This window comes from Primulina tabacum, chromosome 16, assembly GCF_025594145.1.
Source record: "Primulina tabacum isolate GXHZ01 chromosome 16, ASM2559414v2, whole genome shotgun sequence".
Lineage (NCBI taxonomy): Eukaryota > Viridiplantae > Streptophyta > Magnoliopsida > Lamiales > Gesneriaceae > Primulina > Primulina tabacum.
The window spans coordinates 30,644,530-30,666,223 of NC_134565.1; the positions used below are offsets into that span (position 1 = coordinate 30,644,530).

Genomic DNA, 21,694 nt, shown 5'->3' on the forward strand with positions numbered 1-21,694 from the left:
ATTTATTTCTCGATGTTGCGATCGTAATAACTTATTATATTGATTGAAGATTACATATTTTTTCTTGCAAAATTTTGTTATATTACAAAATTTATTATATCAAATTTTTTTTGCAGTATTTTAATGAAAAAAATGATTTTTTGGTCATTTAAATTGTCAAAGTTTTGTTTTTGTATATTGACATTTAATTTTCTTCTATTATGTTTTAATTTAAATCGTGACATCTTTCAAATCAACAATTTTCAATATTATGACAACATTTTTGATGTCATATCAATATCTTCTAGCATCACATTAGCAATTTGAATAAAATAATAAAAAATTAAAAGTTAGTATACCAAAATCAAAATTTGAAAACTCAATTGACAAAACTTATAATTGAACAAGTTAATTGACAAATTTTTTTTTCTCTATTTCAATATCCACGGGTTTATATTAGACAATTTGGTGCCATCTATGAATGCACTAGCAATTATGTTATATTTCAACTGTAATTAATATAAATTAATTTATTATTTAGAAAATAATTGCAATTTTAGCCTCGAGTTTTAATTAGTTTAGAGTTCAATTTCAATATGAATACAAATTCATTTTAATTTATTTATACAAAGCCCACTAATTTGCTGTGTCCAGTTTATCCACCACAATTGACAGTATTCACATTAATTGTTGATTTTTCCTTTGTTTGCATTGGGCTTTCATTTATTTGAGTGTACATTTTGGCCCAGTTTGGTTAGCCTTATTAAGGTGGGATTGTTTAGTTACCCTTTGTTTGCTTTCGTTTATAAATGTGATATTGACTATTAGTTAGATAAACTTTACTGTTCTCCTTGGACAACAAATCCATGCATTCATTGTGGATAGTATTTATCCTGCTGCTCACATAACATTTATTGACCAAAATACCCCTTCTCTATATTAAAAAAAATGCAAGTGGCCTACGGACACGTCATTCTCCTTCTTCCTTCTGAAGAATCGATGGAAGCGCAGTACCTTAGAAATCGAAAGTGGTGAACAAAAAATCCTCATTTCTAAGTCCGATCTGTTCAATTTTCAAATTTGTTCGAAGGTAAAACTCGACAAACTACGACTTTGAATCTATGTGTGAGTATTGGTTATGTATTTATTCGAAGGTAAAACTCGATAAACTACAACTTCGGTTCATATCTTTCACGGATCTGACCTCGACTTACGATCTTGAAGGAAAAACGATGTGGAGAGGGTTTTCATTTCCCGTCGGATTTTTTGGGATACAGAGCGATGCTTAGGGGAGAAGTGAACAATTATGGCAACTATATCCCCATTTCTTCGAAAGATCTGAATAAAAATAAAATTTATTTAAATTAAAATATTAAAGGGTATTTTGGTCAAAAATCAGTTTATCAACATTTTATCCCTCTTGTTTATTTTACACCACACATAATATTATATATATCTCAAATTACATATATTAACTTATCAAACATTTATCAATCAAATTATCAATCATTCAATTATCACATCCTAAAAACCAAGCGAACCCTTTGAATTTACCCGAACCCCATTTACATATTTAATTTTAATCAAACTCAATAAAAATATTTAATCATTTATTGATTTTTCCCTTTTGATTCACTGGCTTATAAGTTTTATGAATATACACATATTTGTTTTACCCAAACCCCATTTACACATATTTGCTTTGTTCGCTAGTTATTATTAATATAACTGCCATGCAACATCCAACGTATACATGATATGATAGAAAATATCTAAAAAACGTGTAGGTCTTTGTGAGACGGTCTCATGAATATTTATCTGTGAGACGGGTCAACCCTACCGATATTCACAATAAAAAGTAATACTATTGACATAAAAAATAATACTTTTTCATGGATAACTGAAATAAGATATCCGTATCACAAAATACAACCCGTGAGACCGTCTCACACAAGTTTTGCCTTAAAAAAATATGGTCTTATATATGCAAAAATAATTTTATACATGAGCTATACGGCATGGACAAGTTTGTTATAGAGGCGCCAAATAATTTTTCTTTTAGGCATTGTTTGGTCTGAAAGATGAAATGTTATACTTATCCATCTTTGTTTCATATAATGTTACGTTAAATTCTATAAAATATTTTATAATTATAAATCGTTATGTCATTCTTATATCATATATCATTTATAATCAAATCTCACGAGCCATAGCATAGAATTAAAGAACCAACATATATGAATCCTCGGAAGTATATCATAAATAATTTAAATATCTTTGACAACACGAAAGGCGATAGAGACATTTAAAATATTGTTTTAGGTGACCTTTTAAACATATGAATCTATATATATATATATATTTCAAAAGAAGTAACAAACAAAAAAGTGGAACAAATATCCTTTGAATTAAGTGTACCTACTATCAACCAATATATGCGTCGACGGTGCATTTAACATCGGTTGAATTGACATTCATTTATTAGATGCACAAATTCTACTTCAACGATGTGTTTGGGGTTCACCGTATCAAATCTGTATCTATATATATATATATATATAATTGAGTTCAATATGTTTTAAAATATCGAATTAATCACCTTAAGCTACGGTATGCTTACCATCGTCAATTTTATAACAATTTCAGCATTGACTAACTCCATATGTGTTGGTCAATTATTGGCTTTAATCTTAAATTACTAATTGATTTCTGTCTTTTTGTCATAAAGTTCAATCTTTTGAGGGTTTAAAAAATATAAAAAGAGCATTTTATTATTATTATTATTATTATTATTATTATTATTATTATGAACGACTCATGTTCATTAAGTTCTAGTCATTTTTAATTTATCGACGTTTCTTTATTTCTTATGATATTTCAAGTGGCAAATTAAACGATAATGGAGACGAGAGAAAAAGTTTAAATTAGTATGATCTTTACTTCTTACGAATCTAAAGTACGTCTATCTATACATCTCTACGATTTAAAGGGTATATAAACGATAACTAAACTGCTAACTAAAGTTTTTTAAAAGTTACATTGAAAATATCTAGCCATCTTGCTACTACTTTTCTAGTCCTCTCTTTCTGTTATTTTCCCTCTTCGCCTCTCCGTTTACTCTTGACGGGGGCGGGCCAACCAGAGAGAACTGAGGGCACGGAGGCGGTGGAAGTATTCGGCTATAGCCAGAAAACACCGTGCAGCTTGGCGCGTAGTCAAGATTTGATGCAGCCGATGAAGGGTTTGATGCCTTAAATTATCAGCCTGTAAAATAACTATTTAATATGTTAAAAGTAATTTAAAAAAATAAAAATAAAGTAATAATGAAAGAAAAAGTAAAAATAACTTATCGTGCATGAATGTTGACTTTGTCTGCATCATTCAGCATCAACATTATAAATTTATACGTATACATTTTCTAAAGAAAGAAATTTAAAAGTATACACGTTGACATGATATTATAAATGAGATGAAATTGGGCATATTCTTAAATATATATCTGTAAAGGAGAGAATAGTTTTTTTCCAACTAAATTTTCAAAGTTTGATTTTGATACAAAAAATTATAGTTTTCGACTATTTTGGTCTGATTATTGATGTGATACTGAAAAATACTGATGTGTTATCAAAAATTGCTTACTTGTCAGATGTCACGTCAACAATTAGATCAAAATAGCCGAAAATAAAAATTTAATATAATAAAATCAAACTTTGAAGACTTGATGAACCAAAGACTAAAGTTGAACGGGTTAATTAATGGACCTAAAAAATCATTTTTCCTGTACAAAACGAATCGACTCATGAGACGTTTGTTATATAGTTAATCAAGTTTATATAGTAGACGAAGTCATTTGAGTTAAAAAAAATAACTCAATAAACGAAAACAGGTACAAGTCTAAAGATTCTCAATCACATCTTTTAGTAATTAAGTTTAGCTTTAACACGCACCATACATGCAAAATCATTAATAGTCATAGAGTCAGTGGCACAACCACTTTTTTATTTCTACTCTAACTAAAATTTTCTAAGCTTTTTTTATGGATTGAGATGAGATCTTTTTATTTTTAAATTGGATCGCCGAGAAATCGACAAATTGAGCTAGATTTAATATATAAAAAAATAGGGGAAAAAATTGGACGACCCAGATTATAGGTCGATTATGATTAACGTGAGAAAAAATATCGAACATTTCGGAATATTATATTTGTCGTACCGCAAAATACCACATATATAGAATTTAACAGTATACTGTAAACTTCGGTATGGTATAATACAGTACCGAACTTTTCGGTATATGTATGAAATTAAAAAAAAAATCGATATTTTGATATAAAATACAGAAAAAATGCATATATTTTAAAAATTATAATATAATGTCAATTTCGATATCGGTATGATATTAAAAAAAATTAGTTTTTCGATGCGAATAACATTTAATTTGTTTAATTTCAGTATAGACGGTATTATACCGATAACATACCGAAATTTTGGTATATCGAAATTTTTTAGTAAGAACGGTAAGGAATTTGTGTCATTCCAAAATTTTGGTACAATATCGATATTAATTTTTCAGTACGATATACGGTATTACATGGAAGGCAAAAACTTGTGTGAGACGGTCTCACATGTCATATTTTGTGAGACAGATATCTTATTTGGGTCATCCATGAAAAAATACTACTTTTTATGCTAAGAATATTACTTTTTATTTTGAAAATCGGTAGGGTTGACCCGTCTCACTGATAAAGATTCGTGATACCGTCTCACAAGAGATCTACTCTACATGAAAAACCCGGTATATCGTACCGAATTAGAGCTAGTTATGATAACACATCCACCCTAGCATAGAGTAGTAAATCCACTAATGAAAAGCTAGAATCACATTTCGCTTACGGATTTTAATATCTATATATACCCATGCGTCTCATTTGCAAATTATAGTTCACCGAATGGGGTAATAAATTCAACTGCTATCGGATAGACTCGTATCAAATCTTCTCCGATTAAATTATTTTTGACACGTACACGTCCTTCATTCAAAACGGGTAAGGTTAAATTTGACTATGCTTCGCCTAGTGCGATTCTCGCATCAGTTGAATAAAATCTATGAAAATTGTATATATAGATTTGGACAATCCTCCCCCATTAAGCTAGCTTTTGAGATTGATTAGGTTCAAGTCTCGATCTTAAAATGGTATCAGAACCATGTTCTAACCATCCGTTAAGCCGATAGTTTGGTCATTTGTAAACTTCACGTTTCAAATGTTCACTCTTAGACATGAGGGGGTGTATCAGTTGTCTCACATATATCGATTGGATAAAATCCCTGAGAATTGCATATATGGACAATTCTTCCTTTTTGAGCTAATTTTTGAGGTTGAGTAAGGTCAAAGTCTCAATCTTAATAAGATTAGTTGGTCCTCGAAACAAAGAAAGATCCCACATATGATACAGAGCCAACGAGTTCTAAGGGAAATTCTATGAACAGACTTACTAGATGACACGCCGAGTGAAGATCACCCAGTGTGGCATAGAAATTTCTCGAGTTCGAAAGACTCCGTTCATATATATTAGGTGTAGTATCACTGGTATGACATTAAAAATTCCAATCGGCCAGCGTTTTAGTGAAATCAATAAATGTATAAAATTTTATTATCTTCTTCCATTATTTACAATATCTAATGTAGGAAATTTAAATTGAACCATGATTAATTAATCTTAACCTACCACAAAATAATCTCTATATATATATATATATATATAATGAATGATGAATGATTAGTCATGGCCATCTACCATAAAATTCCAGCTAAATAATTATAATAATTTGTAACACAAAACCAGATCGTCAAATTAATTGATATACATTTGTTGGGTAGTCTATTTAATATGGTTTAGGTCAAACGTTTATGAAAATGACATCATGCAAATATATATATATATATATATATATATATATAGACTGATTTATTTTATAAATTACATTAAATATTTCAATTGCCATTTTTATTCTTATGTTGGGAGTGACGTCATATATACGTTCCATCTAGAGATATTTATGCATGCAACTAGTTCAGGATGGCTAAATGATACGGGCAATAACTCTACACTTATTATTACTTTCCTTAAAAAAATGTACATGAAATATTTTTCTATAATAAATAGGGAATTTGGTGTCATAAATAATTAGGGCAAAAACTTATGTAAGACGGTCCTACAGGTCGTATTTTGTGAGACAGATCTCTTATTTGGGTAATTCATGAAAAAATATTACTTTTTATGCTAAGAGTATTACTTTTTATTGTGAATATCGGTAGGTTTGATTTATCTCACAGATAAAGATTGGTGAGATTGTCTCACAAGATACCTAACTCAATAACTAGCATGGTGTTAGTGAGGATTATAATAAAGTGATTAAGGTCGTTAAACATGGCGCGATATATAATACACTAAACCATAAAAATTAAATTAGAAGGGATTTAAATTAATTACCTGTCTAACAAAACCTTCAAGAGTGGAGAGTTTGTTCATGGCAGAAGCCATTTGTCCCATGTAAGTGTTCATATTTGGTGGGATGCTGAGTGAATCGGAAGCGATCGTTTCGGATATCGACTGATTTAGAGCCTCTAATCCTTGTGAAAGGGCTTCTTCTGCTTCTTGTGTTGATTGCTGCAACCCACATATAGCCAGAAGTTGTTGTTCTGTCAATGGCTCTACTTGATTCAAGATTATCTGCAAATCATTCAAATATTAATGTTATTTATAATTATCTTTTAAACCCATAATGATAATATTCATCCGTGTTGCAAAGGGACTTTCTTTACTTTATTTTCTGTAATTCGAGAAGGAAAAATTTCTGGCAAGAAAAAAACAAATCATCAAAATCATCTTTAATCAAAGAATTTTTTTTGTCCATCAACTGATCAACTAAATATTCTGATTTAATTTATGGTAGTGCCGGACATGTCAGAAATTTTCAATACCCATATAAGCAATTTGTTGTTACATATCAGTATTTTCTTACAAAACTCCAACATTCAGACGTAACAAGATAACAAAAAAAATCAAAGTTAATGTACTAAAACCAAATCTTAAATAATTGTTGGATCAAAATTCATAATAAAATGAGTTAATAGACCAAAAAATTATTTTGTCCTACAAATATCAGTAAATTAAGGCGTGAACATATCCATACTGTTAAAATAACTGGGAAAACACACATAGAGAGAGACACCAACAGACATGGACTTTATGGTTTGGTTGGGAATAAAACCTAACACAAACCTATAAAGGAAAAGAATCATTTCTCTTTTATAAATATTATATAATGAAACCTTTTTACAGCTGTCCATTTATCCATGCACTTAACGTCTTCACCCGTACGTACATATTTCTTCATGCCGTGGGCACATTATTTTCTTTCAATTTTGAAGAATATACAGTATGTGTTTCAGGTAAAAATTATACATCTTGTTTTTGGTATTTAATATAAAGATTTCTTTGCGAAGTAAGTTGAATTCGTCCATTTCTTGAACTTTAATAATTATATCATAAAACTAGGGTTTGCATGATGGACTCTAGAGCTTCAGTCGACCATTTTCTTGATTGTTAGGAAAACACTGTCACTCTATATTATATATATATCTAAACATTTCTAAGAAATTAAATATATTTGTGAATTCAGTCGATTCTTACGTGGTTTTCACGTGTTTTGCTGTGATGGGTTTTTTGTTTAGGGTTTAAGTTGTATTTAGACAAACCTTGATCACCTCAGATGGCCGGAAACCTCCTATCCACATGAAGCAACGCTCGGCAGGGGTCTTCCACATGCCTGAGATGAGGTGGAACACGTCGGATTTCGCAATCATGTTCTTAAGATTCATCACCTGATCATAGTGTGCCAAGCAGTTGTCTACGAAAATCCGGAGCTCATTTTCCGGCAAGTGTTCCTGCACAGCATTCCGAAGCTCCACCATTAGACGGTGGTGCTCCTCCATCCACCGCGCATATTCCAAGTCGAAAATTGCTGCATCTAGAATATATTCAATGTATAAAATAAAGAAAATAAGATTATTATTCTGAAATAATTATAAGATTTAAGAAAGTACATATATATTAAAATCACAAGTTACATAAAAAAAATTGAAATTTAAAATCATTAGTGGTTAACTTTACATACCTGAATTTATGTTGCTCATACCAACAGGAAGGCCTTGGTCTCCTATAGCATTTCCTCCAACATAAAATCCCTAACAGTGAAATAATCACAAGTTAATCAAATAATTAAAATTTTGACCAATCATAAGTCATATTATTATAATTATTCATATACAATTTGGATTAAACTAATTAATGGCGGCAACTACTAGATCAAAGAAGACTTACTTGGGATCTTGCCCTTTGTATTTCCTGTTCAATATGAGTTAGCCTAATCCTACTTGACTCCAGCTGCTGAACATAAGCCTGTGATTTAAATACAAAGCATTTAATTAACACAAAAATTACGCTTAATCGGTCAAAAATTAATCTATCTTAATTTTTTGTTCTTAATTAATCACCTTTTTCCTAAGCCTGCTCTTCCTGGCTGCCTCTCTATTCTGAGCAAGCCTCCTAAGAGTCTGCATTTTCACAGAAATTTAACAAAAAGAGGTTCAGATAAAACACACACCCGCATGTGTCTGTGTGTGAAAAAACTACATACATTACTTAATAATATTGTATTTTTCCTAAAATGGTATTTTTAAAATTAAACAAAAAACACCTTAGGGTCTGGAGTCTTGGGTGTTTCATTCTCTGTACTTGAAGTAGGACCTTTCCGGTTTCCCTCACGCTGCCATTAAAAAAAAAGCAACAACAACAGAGAAATAAAACTTTTTAAGTGTCGAAAAAATGATTAACTCACACACACACGCACACACGCGCGCGCATTATTTATATTATTGTAATATTTTATGTCCTAACCTTAACTGCTTTGGTCTGTTCGGGAGCAGAAGAAACATCATTTCTAGAGTTAGCTAACTTCATGGACGGCTCAGATGATCTCTTGGAACAAGACCCGGTAGCTGCGGTAACTAATCCAGTGCTATTTGCCTACCAAACACAATTTTAAGCAAACCACATTAGTTCTAAGACAAATCACATTAAAGATTTTAAAATCAGATTAATTTTTCTCAAGTCAAGAATTGGAATTATTAAAATTTTAAACCGGATATGTAATTTTACCTTTGGTGTTGCTGCTGCAGATGGCTCCACGTGCATGGGTTGAGAAGGGAAAATGTTTAAAGTGTGTGGCCTAATACCAGAAATTTCTGCTCCACGAAATTGATAAATCAGAAGAAGAAAATTCAAGAAATATATGTTACAAAAATGAAGAAATAACTTTAGTCTGTAATATGATATGATGATAATGTAATTGGGCGAGAAAAAATTAGAGAGGTATTACGATATGTAAGAAAGAAAGTCATGCAAAGCTCTCTGTGCAAAAGAAAAGAAAGAAATACAGAAACAACAGAGGGAAAATAAATAAATAAAAGCTGAAACAGAAACCGATAATCTCTGATTGGTCTCTCTTTTTCAGTACAATCAGAGTTTGCAGGAAATTCATGTACCACAAATTGTTACATGTCGCGGTCCAAAAATTTCATAATTCAAGAATACATTAAAATCGAAAAGATATAAGATCCTTGGACTCTTTTCTGTTTTTGATTTCACGAGGAGTAAAAAATATTTCTCCCGCTGAGAGGATCTGGTCAAAGGAAGTACAATGAGTGGTTTTTTATAGGTCCCTTCAAGAAACATACTTTCCTCATGACCCAATATTTTTCCCGGAGAATCTCAGCAGTATTTTTATAAAATTTAAGGAAAATATTTTTAAAATTTATTACTCTTCTTGTAGCTGAAAATAGAAGAGACAGATCAGACAAATATATCAATATTGAAAAAAAACTTCAATTTTCTTTTTCTAAAAAAGAGAATTAATCGTTATATGTTTAAAGGGAAGAAAAAAAAGTTTACGTCTTTGATCTTGAGCTGACTGATCTTGGCTATCGAGATACAGAAAAAGAGCTTGATCCAGTTCACCCAAGTCATAAGTTCCAGTGTCCTTGCTTCTGTGTATATAATTCCATCCAAAGAGTTGAAAAAAAGATTTACAATCGAGAAACATACGGATTTATAACGACCCAAGAAATCGAGAAAAGGAAAACCCTTTGAATTTCGAAGAAGTGTTGGGAGAAAGAGAAATCGGATTAGCTATATATATATATATAATTAATGGAAAACCAAAAGAAGTTAAAAAAATACTTACATATTGAAAGTTCCCGGAATAGCTGACGATGATGAAGAAGATTGCATCATCCCAAAAGAAATCTGATTAGTCTGCTGCTGATGATGATGATGCTGAATATGCTGATGCTGTTCTTGTTCCAATAAAAAATGATCCGCCGAGTGATGATGACTCGTACCCTCGCCGCCTTTTTTGGAAGCCATGGAAGGAAGAACAAAAAAGCTCGCAGCTTTTAAATAAATTCTTTCCCCTGAGGAGATGCAGGTTCTACTACTAGCTACTTCGAGTAGCGAGAATTAAGACCTGCTCACTGTTTTTATCATTAATTGCCTCGAAACTCTTCCGTGCCCATTTTCCCTCGCTTTGTAAGAAAATCCCACATCACCGTAATCAATACACATGCATACAAACAGAAGAGATGGGGAGAGAGAAAGAGTTTCAGTCGGTTATGGTGGCAATTGAAATCAAGGGTACGTCGGAGAGAGAGAGAGAGAGGAAATGGGGGGAATTTAATGCAAAAGAGGCAAATGACAAAGGCTATTTTAAGGTTCCCATCTTTCTCTGCAAAAACAAGACGACTTTTTTTTGTGAAATATTCAAAATTGAAAACCCCCCAACCTTTCTTCTTCTTTTTTATTTATTGTTTTTGGTGTTGAAGTTAAAGCGGTCTTAGAAATCCATTCCGAACAAACTTCGATGCTTTGGTTTCTCTCTCTAAAGCATTTACCTTTCTCTCTCTAAATGCCATGAGGACCCAGTTGAATCAAATAAACAACTACTCTCTTAATATTTATTTTATATCAACCCCACTTGATTTATTTTCAAAATAGTACTGGCTGGAACAACTATATTACATTGAAAATAAAAATAAATAAAATAATTGATATAAAAATAGGATGGAGAAGGGTGTTTAGGAGAAGAGTACGTCTCTTTCTCTTTGAGATGGTCTCACAAATTTTTATCTGTAAGACGGGTCAACCATACCGATATTCACAATAAAAGTAATATTTTTTCATAAATGACCCAAAAAAAAGATCCGTCTCACAAAATACGACCCGTGAGATTGTCTCACACAAGTTTTTTGCCACAAGGAGAAACCAGCTTGGCAGCTTCCTTGCACTGCCATTTAATTTCATTGCATGCAATTTCATCGAGAAAACCCCTCCCCAGGTGTACTATACATTTAATTAGTTTTATATTATACAATATGAAATAGATACCTATGATTGAATGTTTGTCGTTTTATCAAAAATCATAGTTGGCGTGATATAGCCAAAAAAATGTAAGTGTCTGTTTCAAGTATCTGCAAGCAATTTGGGCTACAACAATGAAATGAATAATTAAATTGAGCGTATAACCTATCATTAATCAATTTAGCTAGGTCATTATCCATCATGGTGGTAATTATACAACTCAATTCTTTAAACCGTATAATAATGCAGATGGTTTAATTTATTTATATGGTTGCCACATTTCGATTGTTCTACATCACGACAAATATTGCATATAATGCAGATGGTTTAATTTATTCATATGCATGGATTTAACATGGGTAGTTTTAAGTGACACTCCTATATAATAATAATACCTTTTAGCTAAACTTTTTTCCTAAATTCCGAAATTTCACTTCACAAATTTTAGCTTTAATACATATTTGTTATTAAACACGAGCTTAAAAATAGGGGGAAATCATTATCAAGAATTTTAAAAACAAAATATACACAATACATGATAATATTTATATGATTATGTTACGTACACAGACAAAGTGTACGTAATGATTAGTACTAAGTAATAACTGGTTGGTCGTCATCATAATTAATTTGATTTCATTTTTAGAGCACAGTTTAAAATATTAGGTTCGTTTTGAATTTTGAAAAGTGAGAGTATAATCTCCAATGAACCAAAATAAAACTTGTGTGAGACGGTCTCACGGGTCGTATTTTGTGAGACAGATATCTTATTTGGGTCATCTATGAAAAAATATTACTTTTTATGCTTAGAGTATTATTTTTTATTGTGTATATCGGTATGGTTGATCCATCTCACAGATAAAAATTCGTGAGACCGTTTCACAAGAGACTTACTCTTCTATATGATGGTTATTTTTAACTAATATATAAATAATTTGAACTGTCTTTGTCGAGGAAATTAACAAAAGTTTATAAAATAATTAATGATGCGGATAGAGAACAAATTATCTGTTCTAAATTGATGTAGTCCCGGCCGAGTTCAACCTCCATGTACATAGACTTTTGTGTTGAATTAATATTATAATTAAAATGTAAAACAAAATATTGGATTAGGTAAATCGGCACACATGTTATTATTAATATATAATAATTTATGGAATTTGTTATAAAATAAGGGCAAATCGATCAATATTTCCAACCACTCCTTCGCATTCGATATTTCCGAAAGGAAAACGATAATTAAGGCAATAATGAAAAGATATTTCGGTGGATCATATTGAGGTTGCGAAATTCCAGGAAAATGGTCGAACTCACCACCTATTTTTTATTTGAGTTTCTTTAACTTGTTTAAGTTGGATATTAGTCATGTAACTTTCTTTTTTTTTTTTTTAGTATGTATCGATGTTGTACAAAAAAAATTTTATATGTCATTAGAAAATTGCTCATGTGTCAAAAAAAGCCTTTTTTTTATTTTATTTCTTTTTTATTAATTGAATTTTTATTCGGTTAGTAAGTATCTCAAAAGTCACAACATTATATATATATATATACACACACACACACACATACTGGAAAGAGATCTGGTCATATTAGACTCGGGCGGGGAAAGAAAGGCAGGGAGCCTAAGTTCATAGGCCTGATCCGGCAACACATGAAAACTAAAATCAAGTGATCATGCACCATGTCCATCGTCATCAAATCTCGGATCACACAGAAGCCAAAGTGTGGTCGTGTTCGGTACCCAAGCATCTCGGGATAGTCATCGAATTTAAGTTCACAAGTATGATTCACATTGTCTCGAAATCATTAGTATGACAATTAGTGCTTCTGAGAAAACCATGGATAGTACAGGTTGCCATACCTCAAAATCAGTATCAGGAGGCAAAGCGTGGGCAGATATATGTTCTTATAGAGTGATTCGGCACTGAAAGCAATGTCACACTCTCCGTATATCTACTAAAATACACTTCTTTTCCTTTGCATATTTAGTTGACTTGAGCGTCAGAGTGTTCATGCCGTAAACCGATCAGGCACCCCACTAACATTTCTTGTTTTTAAGTGCGCAGATCACCCAGCTCGGGTATATGCTACCCGATCACAAATTCTTGCGCAGAAGGAACACACTCTCTTCTCATTGGACTACGCACCCAACTCATTCCATCTACCAGAGCATCACACACACAAACACACACACACAGAGACAATTTTAATATAATGCTCACCCGACGTATCAACCTTCGTTTTCATCGATAATGCGTCACTCATATATTGGATATACAATTTAGATATGTTTCTTTAAATTTAATATATGAGTGACACTTTAGACAACATATCAAAACTACATATATTTATCTAACATACATATAAATATATGACTTTTAATTGTGAATTTTCCAATATATCCTTATTAATTTAATGTAGCAAATTAAATCAATAATTTTTTTGATGGGTTCTTTTATAATTTATTGTCTATCTAATGCATATTGAATTTATGAATTTACCCATAATTTTTTTTTTGTTCCTAACTAAAATTTGTTACTAAAATTAGTGTATTTCTTCATGGTTGCTAATGAATATTTAATATTCATATCTTATCTTTTCTTTTATTTTATAAATTCATTTAAGTAATAATTAAATAAATAGTTCATTTATGATTCATTATGTATTATGATAATATTTTAGATAATAATGATTTTAAAATTAAAGTTTCTATTATTATATATTTTGTGATCAATTTTCAAGTGTGTTCTAAACATAATACAAAGTATGGTTATATTAGCATTATTCTATTACGAAATCATCGTATATAATATATTGATTTGTTATCTTGTTTGTTCTTTTCAACATATTAATTAATTTCTAATTGTATATGATGAAATTACATACATAAAAAACAATTTTTTCTCTTTTCTACATATTAATTAATTTATCATTATATATGATGAATATATATATATATATAAAAACTATTTTTCACATTTCAAAATAACAAAATTGTTATTTAATATTACTCACTTATTAAATTAACTAAGTTATGTTTACCAATTCATTGTGCATTATTACTATGATTGCAACTTAATGAAGCATAGGTGATGACATAGAGTGGTCACCCTAACAATTAATATTTCTGTTTAAATTATTATTAGCAATTAAAACTGTTTTGTGTTCGATGAAGTTATTTGATTAGTGATAATAAATTTGATTTAGAAAAATGATTTCTAAAATGTAAAATAACAACTATATCATATTTGTTACGTGCAATAATTGTTTATGTAAGGTATAACAATTCAAATGTGACGTTTGAGTTGTTTTACGATTTTAAAAGATTTTAGTTAATGTTGCATCGTTACCATGGTTATAACTTTTGATAAATCGACAAATGCATGATCTTACAATTGGTATATATAAGAGTCAAAGTCATGAGATCGATTCTCATAGATTACAATTAGTGTAATTATTGATATTGTTGGAGTGCAATAATTGTCTTTGTTGGATACATCGATTGAATCATGACGATTGAGCTACTATACCGTTTAAAATATTTGAGTTGATGTGTAATATCTATTCTATAAACGGAAAAAAATAAACAAAATTCACAAGAAGTTAAAAGTTAGCAAAAACACAATTGATATTTAACTTAATAACAAATTTAGGGGTTTTATTTTAACATCATTATGATAATTTAGTTAATTAAGAGAATTTTATTTAACAATCACTATATGCACTCCATTTAAATACATTGTGATTTTGGTTTTAGTAAAATTTACTATTCTCTTAATTTTATTTATTTTGTTTTTCATTGTGAATGATATTTGGATAAAAAGTATCTTTATTAATTTGATAGAACTGTCATTATGTTATAATCATGCAAAGTGAAAATTGTTATATAAATAAGTGAATATATTTGATTTATCGTCATGGTGTATTTTTATTTATTGTGTTTTGATATATTTAGATTAATAAATACTCATCAACAAGATGTTATTCAAACGATCATCAACAAGATGTTATTCAAATGATTTTAAAAATTATCTAAATCTCGTTATTATATTTTTCATTATTAATCACTCACGTGCGATGCACGATATCTGTTAAACTGGTTGACATGGTCTTTACATAAAGAAAGTATCATTTTAACATAAAAAATAATAATTTTTCTTTGATCGGGCCGAATAGGAGATCTACCCAAAAGATTAACTTGTAACATAGTCTCATAAGAGTTTTTTGATATTGCATCCTTACATAGTGTTGGGAAAAATAAAAAAAAACTCTCAGGAGACCAATTCACGAGCCAATTTTGTGAGACAAACCTCTTATCCGATTCGACCCATGAAAAAAATATTATTTTTTATATTAAAAATATTATTTTTTATATTAAAAATATTATTTTTCATTATAAATATGGACATAGTCGATCCGTCTCACAGATTTATGTGACTATTCACCAAATACCAACTCTGGAAAAAATTAATCGGCGGTGTGAATTAATTATTTCGTTATGCGACTATGTATAATACGTAATTAATTAATGGGCTACAATATTGATTATTCTCGTGCAGAAATGTAGCTTTCCGTTGGGGACATAATTATGCATTATTGCAAATTTAAAAGGCATTTTATTCTTTAACCAGTATCATTTCATATATTTAGGTCACCCAATTTTGTTCATTTTATATTTCAATCATCCTTATTAGTATCATGGATATTTTTTCCTTAAAATAATTATTCTCACAAATCAATATAATTTAAAATACTTTGAAATACGCTATTATATCTATTTTCAAAAATAAAAAAAAGAGAAGAAGATATTATACCATTACTTGCTGAAGTTGACTCAAATATCAAAGCTTTCTCTAAATTAAATTAAATTGTCGTATAAAAAATTATTCTTCTATTATTGGAGTCAAATCTCTTGTTTAAGCAAAAATATAAACAGATTCAATGAATCGACCTATTTCTTTTCTAACAAATATAAGAACAGAGGCAAACATACAAAGATACATACATACTGACATACAAACTATATATATATATATATACACACACACAAAATATATATTAGTTTGTGCCACACTTTCAATGTCACCACCTTCAAATTACATTTTTTCCCTATATAGATTATCAATAGTTGACGCGCGGATTCAATGTGACTCGAATATGTAAGATCGAACGCTTGCCTTTTTACCAAAAGATATAGCTAGTAGCAAAGGTGCAACTCAAATTTTTTAAACCGCACAGCTGCTCAAACACCAAGGTTCGATCGCTACACCAAGCAAGGACAATTATTGCACCTAACAATCTCCTTCTCAATAATTGCAGTCCTTGCAATCAACGAGAATCGAACCCTGGCCTTGGCTCTGATATCAATTGTAGGACCGAGCGCTTGACGCTTTACCAAAAGCTATAGCTAGTAGTAATGGTGCAACTCAAATCTTTTAAACCGCACAACTGCTCAAACGCCACGGTTCGATCGCTCTACCAAGTAAGGACAATTATTGCACCCAACAGGATACATAACAAAATAAACCCACAAAAAAATTTATGAACTTCGCGACTAGACAGTATTCTTCATGGTGGATCATGTCAACCTAGCTAATTGCAAAAGTCTTAAAAACAAATATATATCTCAAAAGTCTTGATATTATATGGTGCTCAATTTCGTTCAAATTTACAAAATTAAGTAGAATGGTTTCTTTTAGTGTTGAATTTTTGACTATTTCTTTAATTAGTAAACTCAACAGGAGACTCATTACATTTGCCCGTTAATTAATCACTTAATTTTCTTTAAATTCATATATTTTTTATAATTTTTTTTAAAAAAAGAATCGTGATATGTACAAGTAATTAATATAGAAGACGGTTTTTTTTTAATTATTAAAATAGATATTGGACACATAATTTTGTCTTATAATTAGTATTTATTCGTTCGAAATAAATCGAAATTCCACGAGTTCCCATGTCAGGATTTCGAATTTTCCATTTCAAAGATGAATTTTATTGTGCTAAATTTCTCGGTGTCTTAAAGAAACATGTCCGAGAGAGGGAAATAGAGTGATGACATTAATCACTCACCTTATCCAAGCTTTTCAAGGGATGGGTCTATATATCATAATTAGTGTGGACATTTCTAATCCTACACTACTTGTTAATGCTGTGGAAAGAGATATCTCACAATTCTTATATAGCTTTGTCGCAATAAAACTAAAAATTTCATTTACGACAGTACTGACTTGTATTGAACTCAAAAATTTCAAGAAAGTAGGTCGATTTGAAGCGAATGCATCCGCTGTAACATAGTTTCGACTTATATTGTTTTTACATATATAACGGATGATTAAAAAAAAAAACTATTAATTGAGTTTTCTAACATCTCATTCTAATTCATGAGATTATAGAAGTAACATTTTATAATTCATGATATTAGCATCATATTAGTTCTAAATTTGTTGTAAGTATAACGACTTTAGTCATATCTGTACAAGATAGGTTTTGAATGATATGAGTATATACACCATAATTTTAATTTTGCAAAATCATATTTAATCAAAAGGAAAAAAGAACACGTTTTACTGTTTTGAGACCCATCTTTTTAAACTCGGCTCAAAACCTAAAAATCTCAGGTACGACGTTGACATCGATAACAATTAAAATCAAATTTTGAGATATGTTGAAAACTATATGTGATGTTCGATATGTTGAGCTTCGTTGAGGTGATATACTAATCTATTTGGTGTAAAATTTTAATATATTTGATCATATACAATAAATACATGACACATAAAAAAAAAAGTTTGGGTGTCGATAAACTTTGAATAGTTCATGGCATGGGTGACATGAAGATGGGCCTTCATAGTCAAGATGATGATGGGGGGCCCACCAGCCCACAAATCTGGTGTCTATATCGGGAAAAATGTGGATTTTGTTGGAATACCAAGATACTGCCTACGGGCCTTTGAGCTCTGCAGCGCAAAATAACAAATTTCACTGTTGGTTTAAAATTTTAATATTTGTAAAATAATAGATTAACAATTTTTTTAAAAAAATAATAATAATAGATTAACTTTTTAGAGTTCATTATATATGTTTTCAGAGGAGGATTTTTTGAGCAAGCACTTTGCATTAATCTGATAGATAAATTAACAGTAATGTAAGCTTTTTTTTATTCAAGTGCGAAAGAGAGATTATCTTTTCTTTCCTCCTAAACAAGCATGGAACGAAAAAAGAGAATGGGCTGAAAGCAACTTCCACTATGAAAGAAAGAACGTTTTGGTCCGTCTATGAAATGATCGAGGTAGATATTCTAACAAGTTTATATATTATTAGATAACCAACAGAAATAAATATATCAGCATATTAACATAATATTTTGCAATAGGCACTTCAAACTATCCCATAGCAGCTAATTGAATCAATAAAGAAGTAGAGTTGAACAATTCATGGTAAGTTTTTGACAATGAAGAAATTAGGATTCAGTTGTGCGTACTCAAACAGAGATTGGCATCTCATGACACAAAACTTATTAAGTCAAACGATATAATATATGCGACCTGAGTAACATGCAAACGCAACTCAGACGTACGTTACATTTCTGAGAAGAACACATTGAGACAACGTTCACCCGAGAACGAGAACTAATTAACATTGGGCCTTTTCTTGGTGGTATAAGGATAATACTCCTTGCCAGTGTCAACCCGTGTGGTTTGACCTCCGATGTCAATGAAAGAAGAAGTGACCGCTAGGGCAGCTCCTGCAGAGATAGCCGATGAAATGCTCCTCCCTGGAAATTATAATGTTGAATCAGCCAATATATATACAAATTCGACATCAATTGTCAAACTAAATCTAAGGAAGAAAGTGGGAACAAAGATAAGCTAAGCAAACTGATACTTGAGGAACCCTTTTTTGCAAGAAATAGAATTCATTAATACATAGAAAATCTTACAGCTGAAGGACATACTCCATGCTAGCCTTCAAATACTACAATTGACCACCCAATATGCATTTCTTACCACAACACAAGCACATGGCACAAACTTTGACGTGGAATAATAATGTATAAGTCAACTTAAGAGCAAATTCATGCTCGTTAAGGTATACTATCCTGAATTTTCTACCAAGATGCCAAATTATTCCTTCTCATTCGCAGTATTTATGATAGCATGAAAATATATGTTTTCTTCACACACACACACACACACACACATGTATTCCCAATGAGAAAATTTGGCTGCTTAAGGTATACACACGATTGTTATCTAGCCTAGCATAATATTCAGAATACTTCCTGATCACTGCAATTAACATGAAGTGCTCTGTACCAGAAGCATACGCACGAGTGTCAACTCCATATAATAAAATATCCATAATAAAAGCCAGAATACAACATGAACAATGAGAAAGTATACTGAAATAACGTCTCCAGACACACAACTCTCTTCCTGAGACTGTATGTGAACATAAAGATATCGTTCATAGACAATAATAAACCACATACACAGCAAACAGTCAAAAAATCTTACTCGGTTTCAGCCGAGCAACGGGGATGCAGTGTCATAATATCACTTCTCATCAATTAAAATGAACAAAATTAATTAATACTGACGAAATTTCACCTTTGTAACCCAAAATAGAAGCACCAGCCACAAATCCACCAACCGCTCCATTAACAAAGTCTCTTCTCATCCTGTAATTCTGCACTAATTGCTCTACCCCAATATAGACTCCACCAATTGCAGCAAACGTCAACCCATGGTTTCCCATCATCTTCAGCGTGCGAATCAGACCCGGAAGTGCAACACTCCTCTCAACACGAGGCACATCTTGCCAGGTAGCAACAACGGTACCCCAAATAGTGCCAGTAACTAGACCAAAGGTCGCACCTTTTATCGTTTTCATCGTAGCACTCTCTTCATCTTCAATTTTCCTGAGCTCCGCAGGATCCATAGCTGTAGTAGCACCTTTCTACTGACAAATATAACAAGAAAAAATTCAGTCCTTTCCTCTCAAATAAATGATTTTCCCGGTATTATATTAACAAGCAACACTACCACCTCACCCTATCTAAAATAAGTTCACATAAATCATAAATGAGATTGATTCCAAAGAAAAAAACAAATACCACGAGTTATGAGTACATCCAAAATCACAGAAAATTTGAAATCGTGATCCAAGACAATAGTTGGAGCCCTAGAACTAAAATTTCGCACAGCTACTCGAAATGAAAGGAGAAAAACCGGTAAGATAATAACATCATCACATGAATTTCAAACATCAGAGAAAGAAATGAAGCTCACCAGGACTGCGACTGATCCACCCCGATCGATTGTGAGAGAGAAGCGGGGAGATTGGACGGACGAAAATGAAATTTTTCTTTAAAAAAAATGGGAATATGTGGGCCTACGAAGAACTGTCCTGGACTACTCCATATATGGGCTTATTCATGCTGTAAGATTGGAATGTTTATGGGCCAAAACATAAAATGGGCCTGAAATGCAGTTTTGAATTAGTGGCCCATATTGTCATCGAGTAGGACTGTTAGTGCACTCCAAATTTTGTTAATAACATTTTATCTTAATTTTTTTTAATGAATTAGATTACTAAAATATCATATATTGCACTTATTCATGTAGTTAAAAATTAATATTTTTATAAATATAATAAATTCTTGCTATGTTATCCATATAATCCCATTATATGTTATTATTGTAATTTATGTTTCATATAATTTCAAAATATCTAAATATTTTGTTGTGACCATAAGATATATGTGTGTGTTATTTTGATTTTAAATATAAACATACATAGGTAAATGGATTTTTTTTAACAACCAAATGTCTTTTTTAATAGAAACTAATTATTATGAATTATTCTAAATTAAATTGGGAAAAAAAAGTTAGTTTTGAAACCAAAGAATATATGATGGAAGAGTATGTCTCTTGTGAGACGGTCTCACGAATCTTTATCTGTAGACGAGTCAACCCTACCGCTATTTACAATAAAAAATAATACTCTTAGCATAAAAAGTAATACTTTTTCATAGATGACCCAAATAAAATATTCATCTCACAAAATACGACCCGTCAGACCGTCTCACACAAGTTTTTGTCATGGATGGAAAGAGAAAATGTTATACTGAAATTTACATTTCAAAATTGTGATAATTGATTAGAAACAAATTTTAAATATACTTAAATTCACAAATTTTTTTAATCTAATTGATTAGAAACAAATTTTAAATG

At 30.9% G+C, this 21,694-nt stretch overlaps 2 protein-coding genes across 3 annotated transcripts; both read right to left on the reverse strand.

Annotated features, from left to right (window-relative positions):
• Window positions 1–2,887: 2,887 nt before the first annotated feature.
• On the reverse strand, window positions 2,888–11,004 carry LOC142530133 (bZIP transcription factor TGA10-like). Its single transcript, XM_075635921.1, has 11 exons — window positions 10,285–11,004; window positions 9,993–10,087; window positions 9,201–9,286; window positions 8,940–9,068; window positions 8,740–8,808; window positions 8,537–8,596; window positions 8,364–8,441; window positions 8,158–8,227; window positions 7,739–8,010; window positions 6,471–6,710; window positions 2,888–3,243 (listed from the first exon to the last, which is right to left on the reverse strand). The coding sequence occupies exons 1-11, from the start codon at window positions 10,464–10,466 to the stop codon at window positions 3,094–3,096; spliced, it is 1,431 nt and encodes a 476-aa protein (XP_075492036.1). The 5' UTR covers window positions 10,467–11,004; the 3' UTR covers window positions 2,888–3,093.
• A 7,855-nt stretch (window positions 11,005–18,859) lies between these two features.
• On the reverse strand, window positions 18,860–20,868 carry LOC142529811 (outer envelope pore protein 16-3, chloroplastic/mitochondrial-like). 2 transcript variants are annotated; one of them, XM_075635459.1, is made up of 3 exons: window positions 20,750–20,868; window positions 20,069–20,420; window positions 18,860–19,233 (listed from the first exon to the last, which is right to left on the reverse strand). In XM_075635459.1, the coding sequence occupies exons 2-3, from the start codon at window positions 20,397–20,399 to the stop codon at window positions 19,088–19,090; spliced, it is 477 nt and encodes a 158-aa protein (XP_075491574.1). In that variant the 5' UTR covers window positions 20,400–20,420; window positions 20,750–20,868; the 3' UTR covers window positions 18,860–19,087. The 2 variants fall into 2 exon arrangements, with proteins under 2 accessions (XP_075491574.1, XP_075491575.1); XM_075635460.1 differs by having other exon boundaries at window positions 20,069–20,417; window positions 20,750–20,857.
• Window positions 20,869–21,694: the final 826 nt, after the last annotated feature.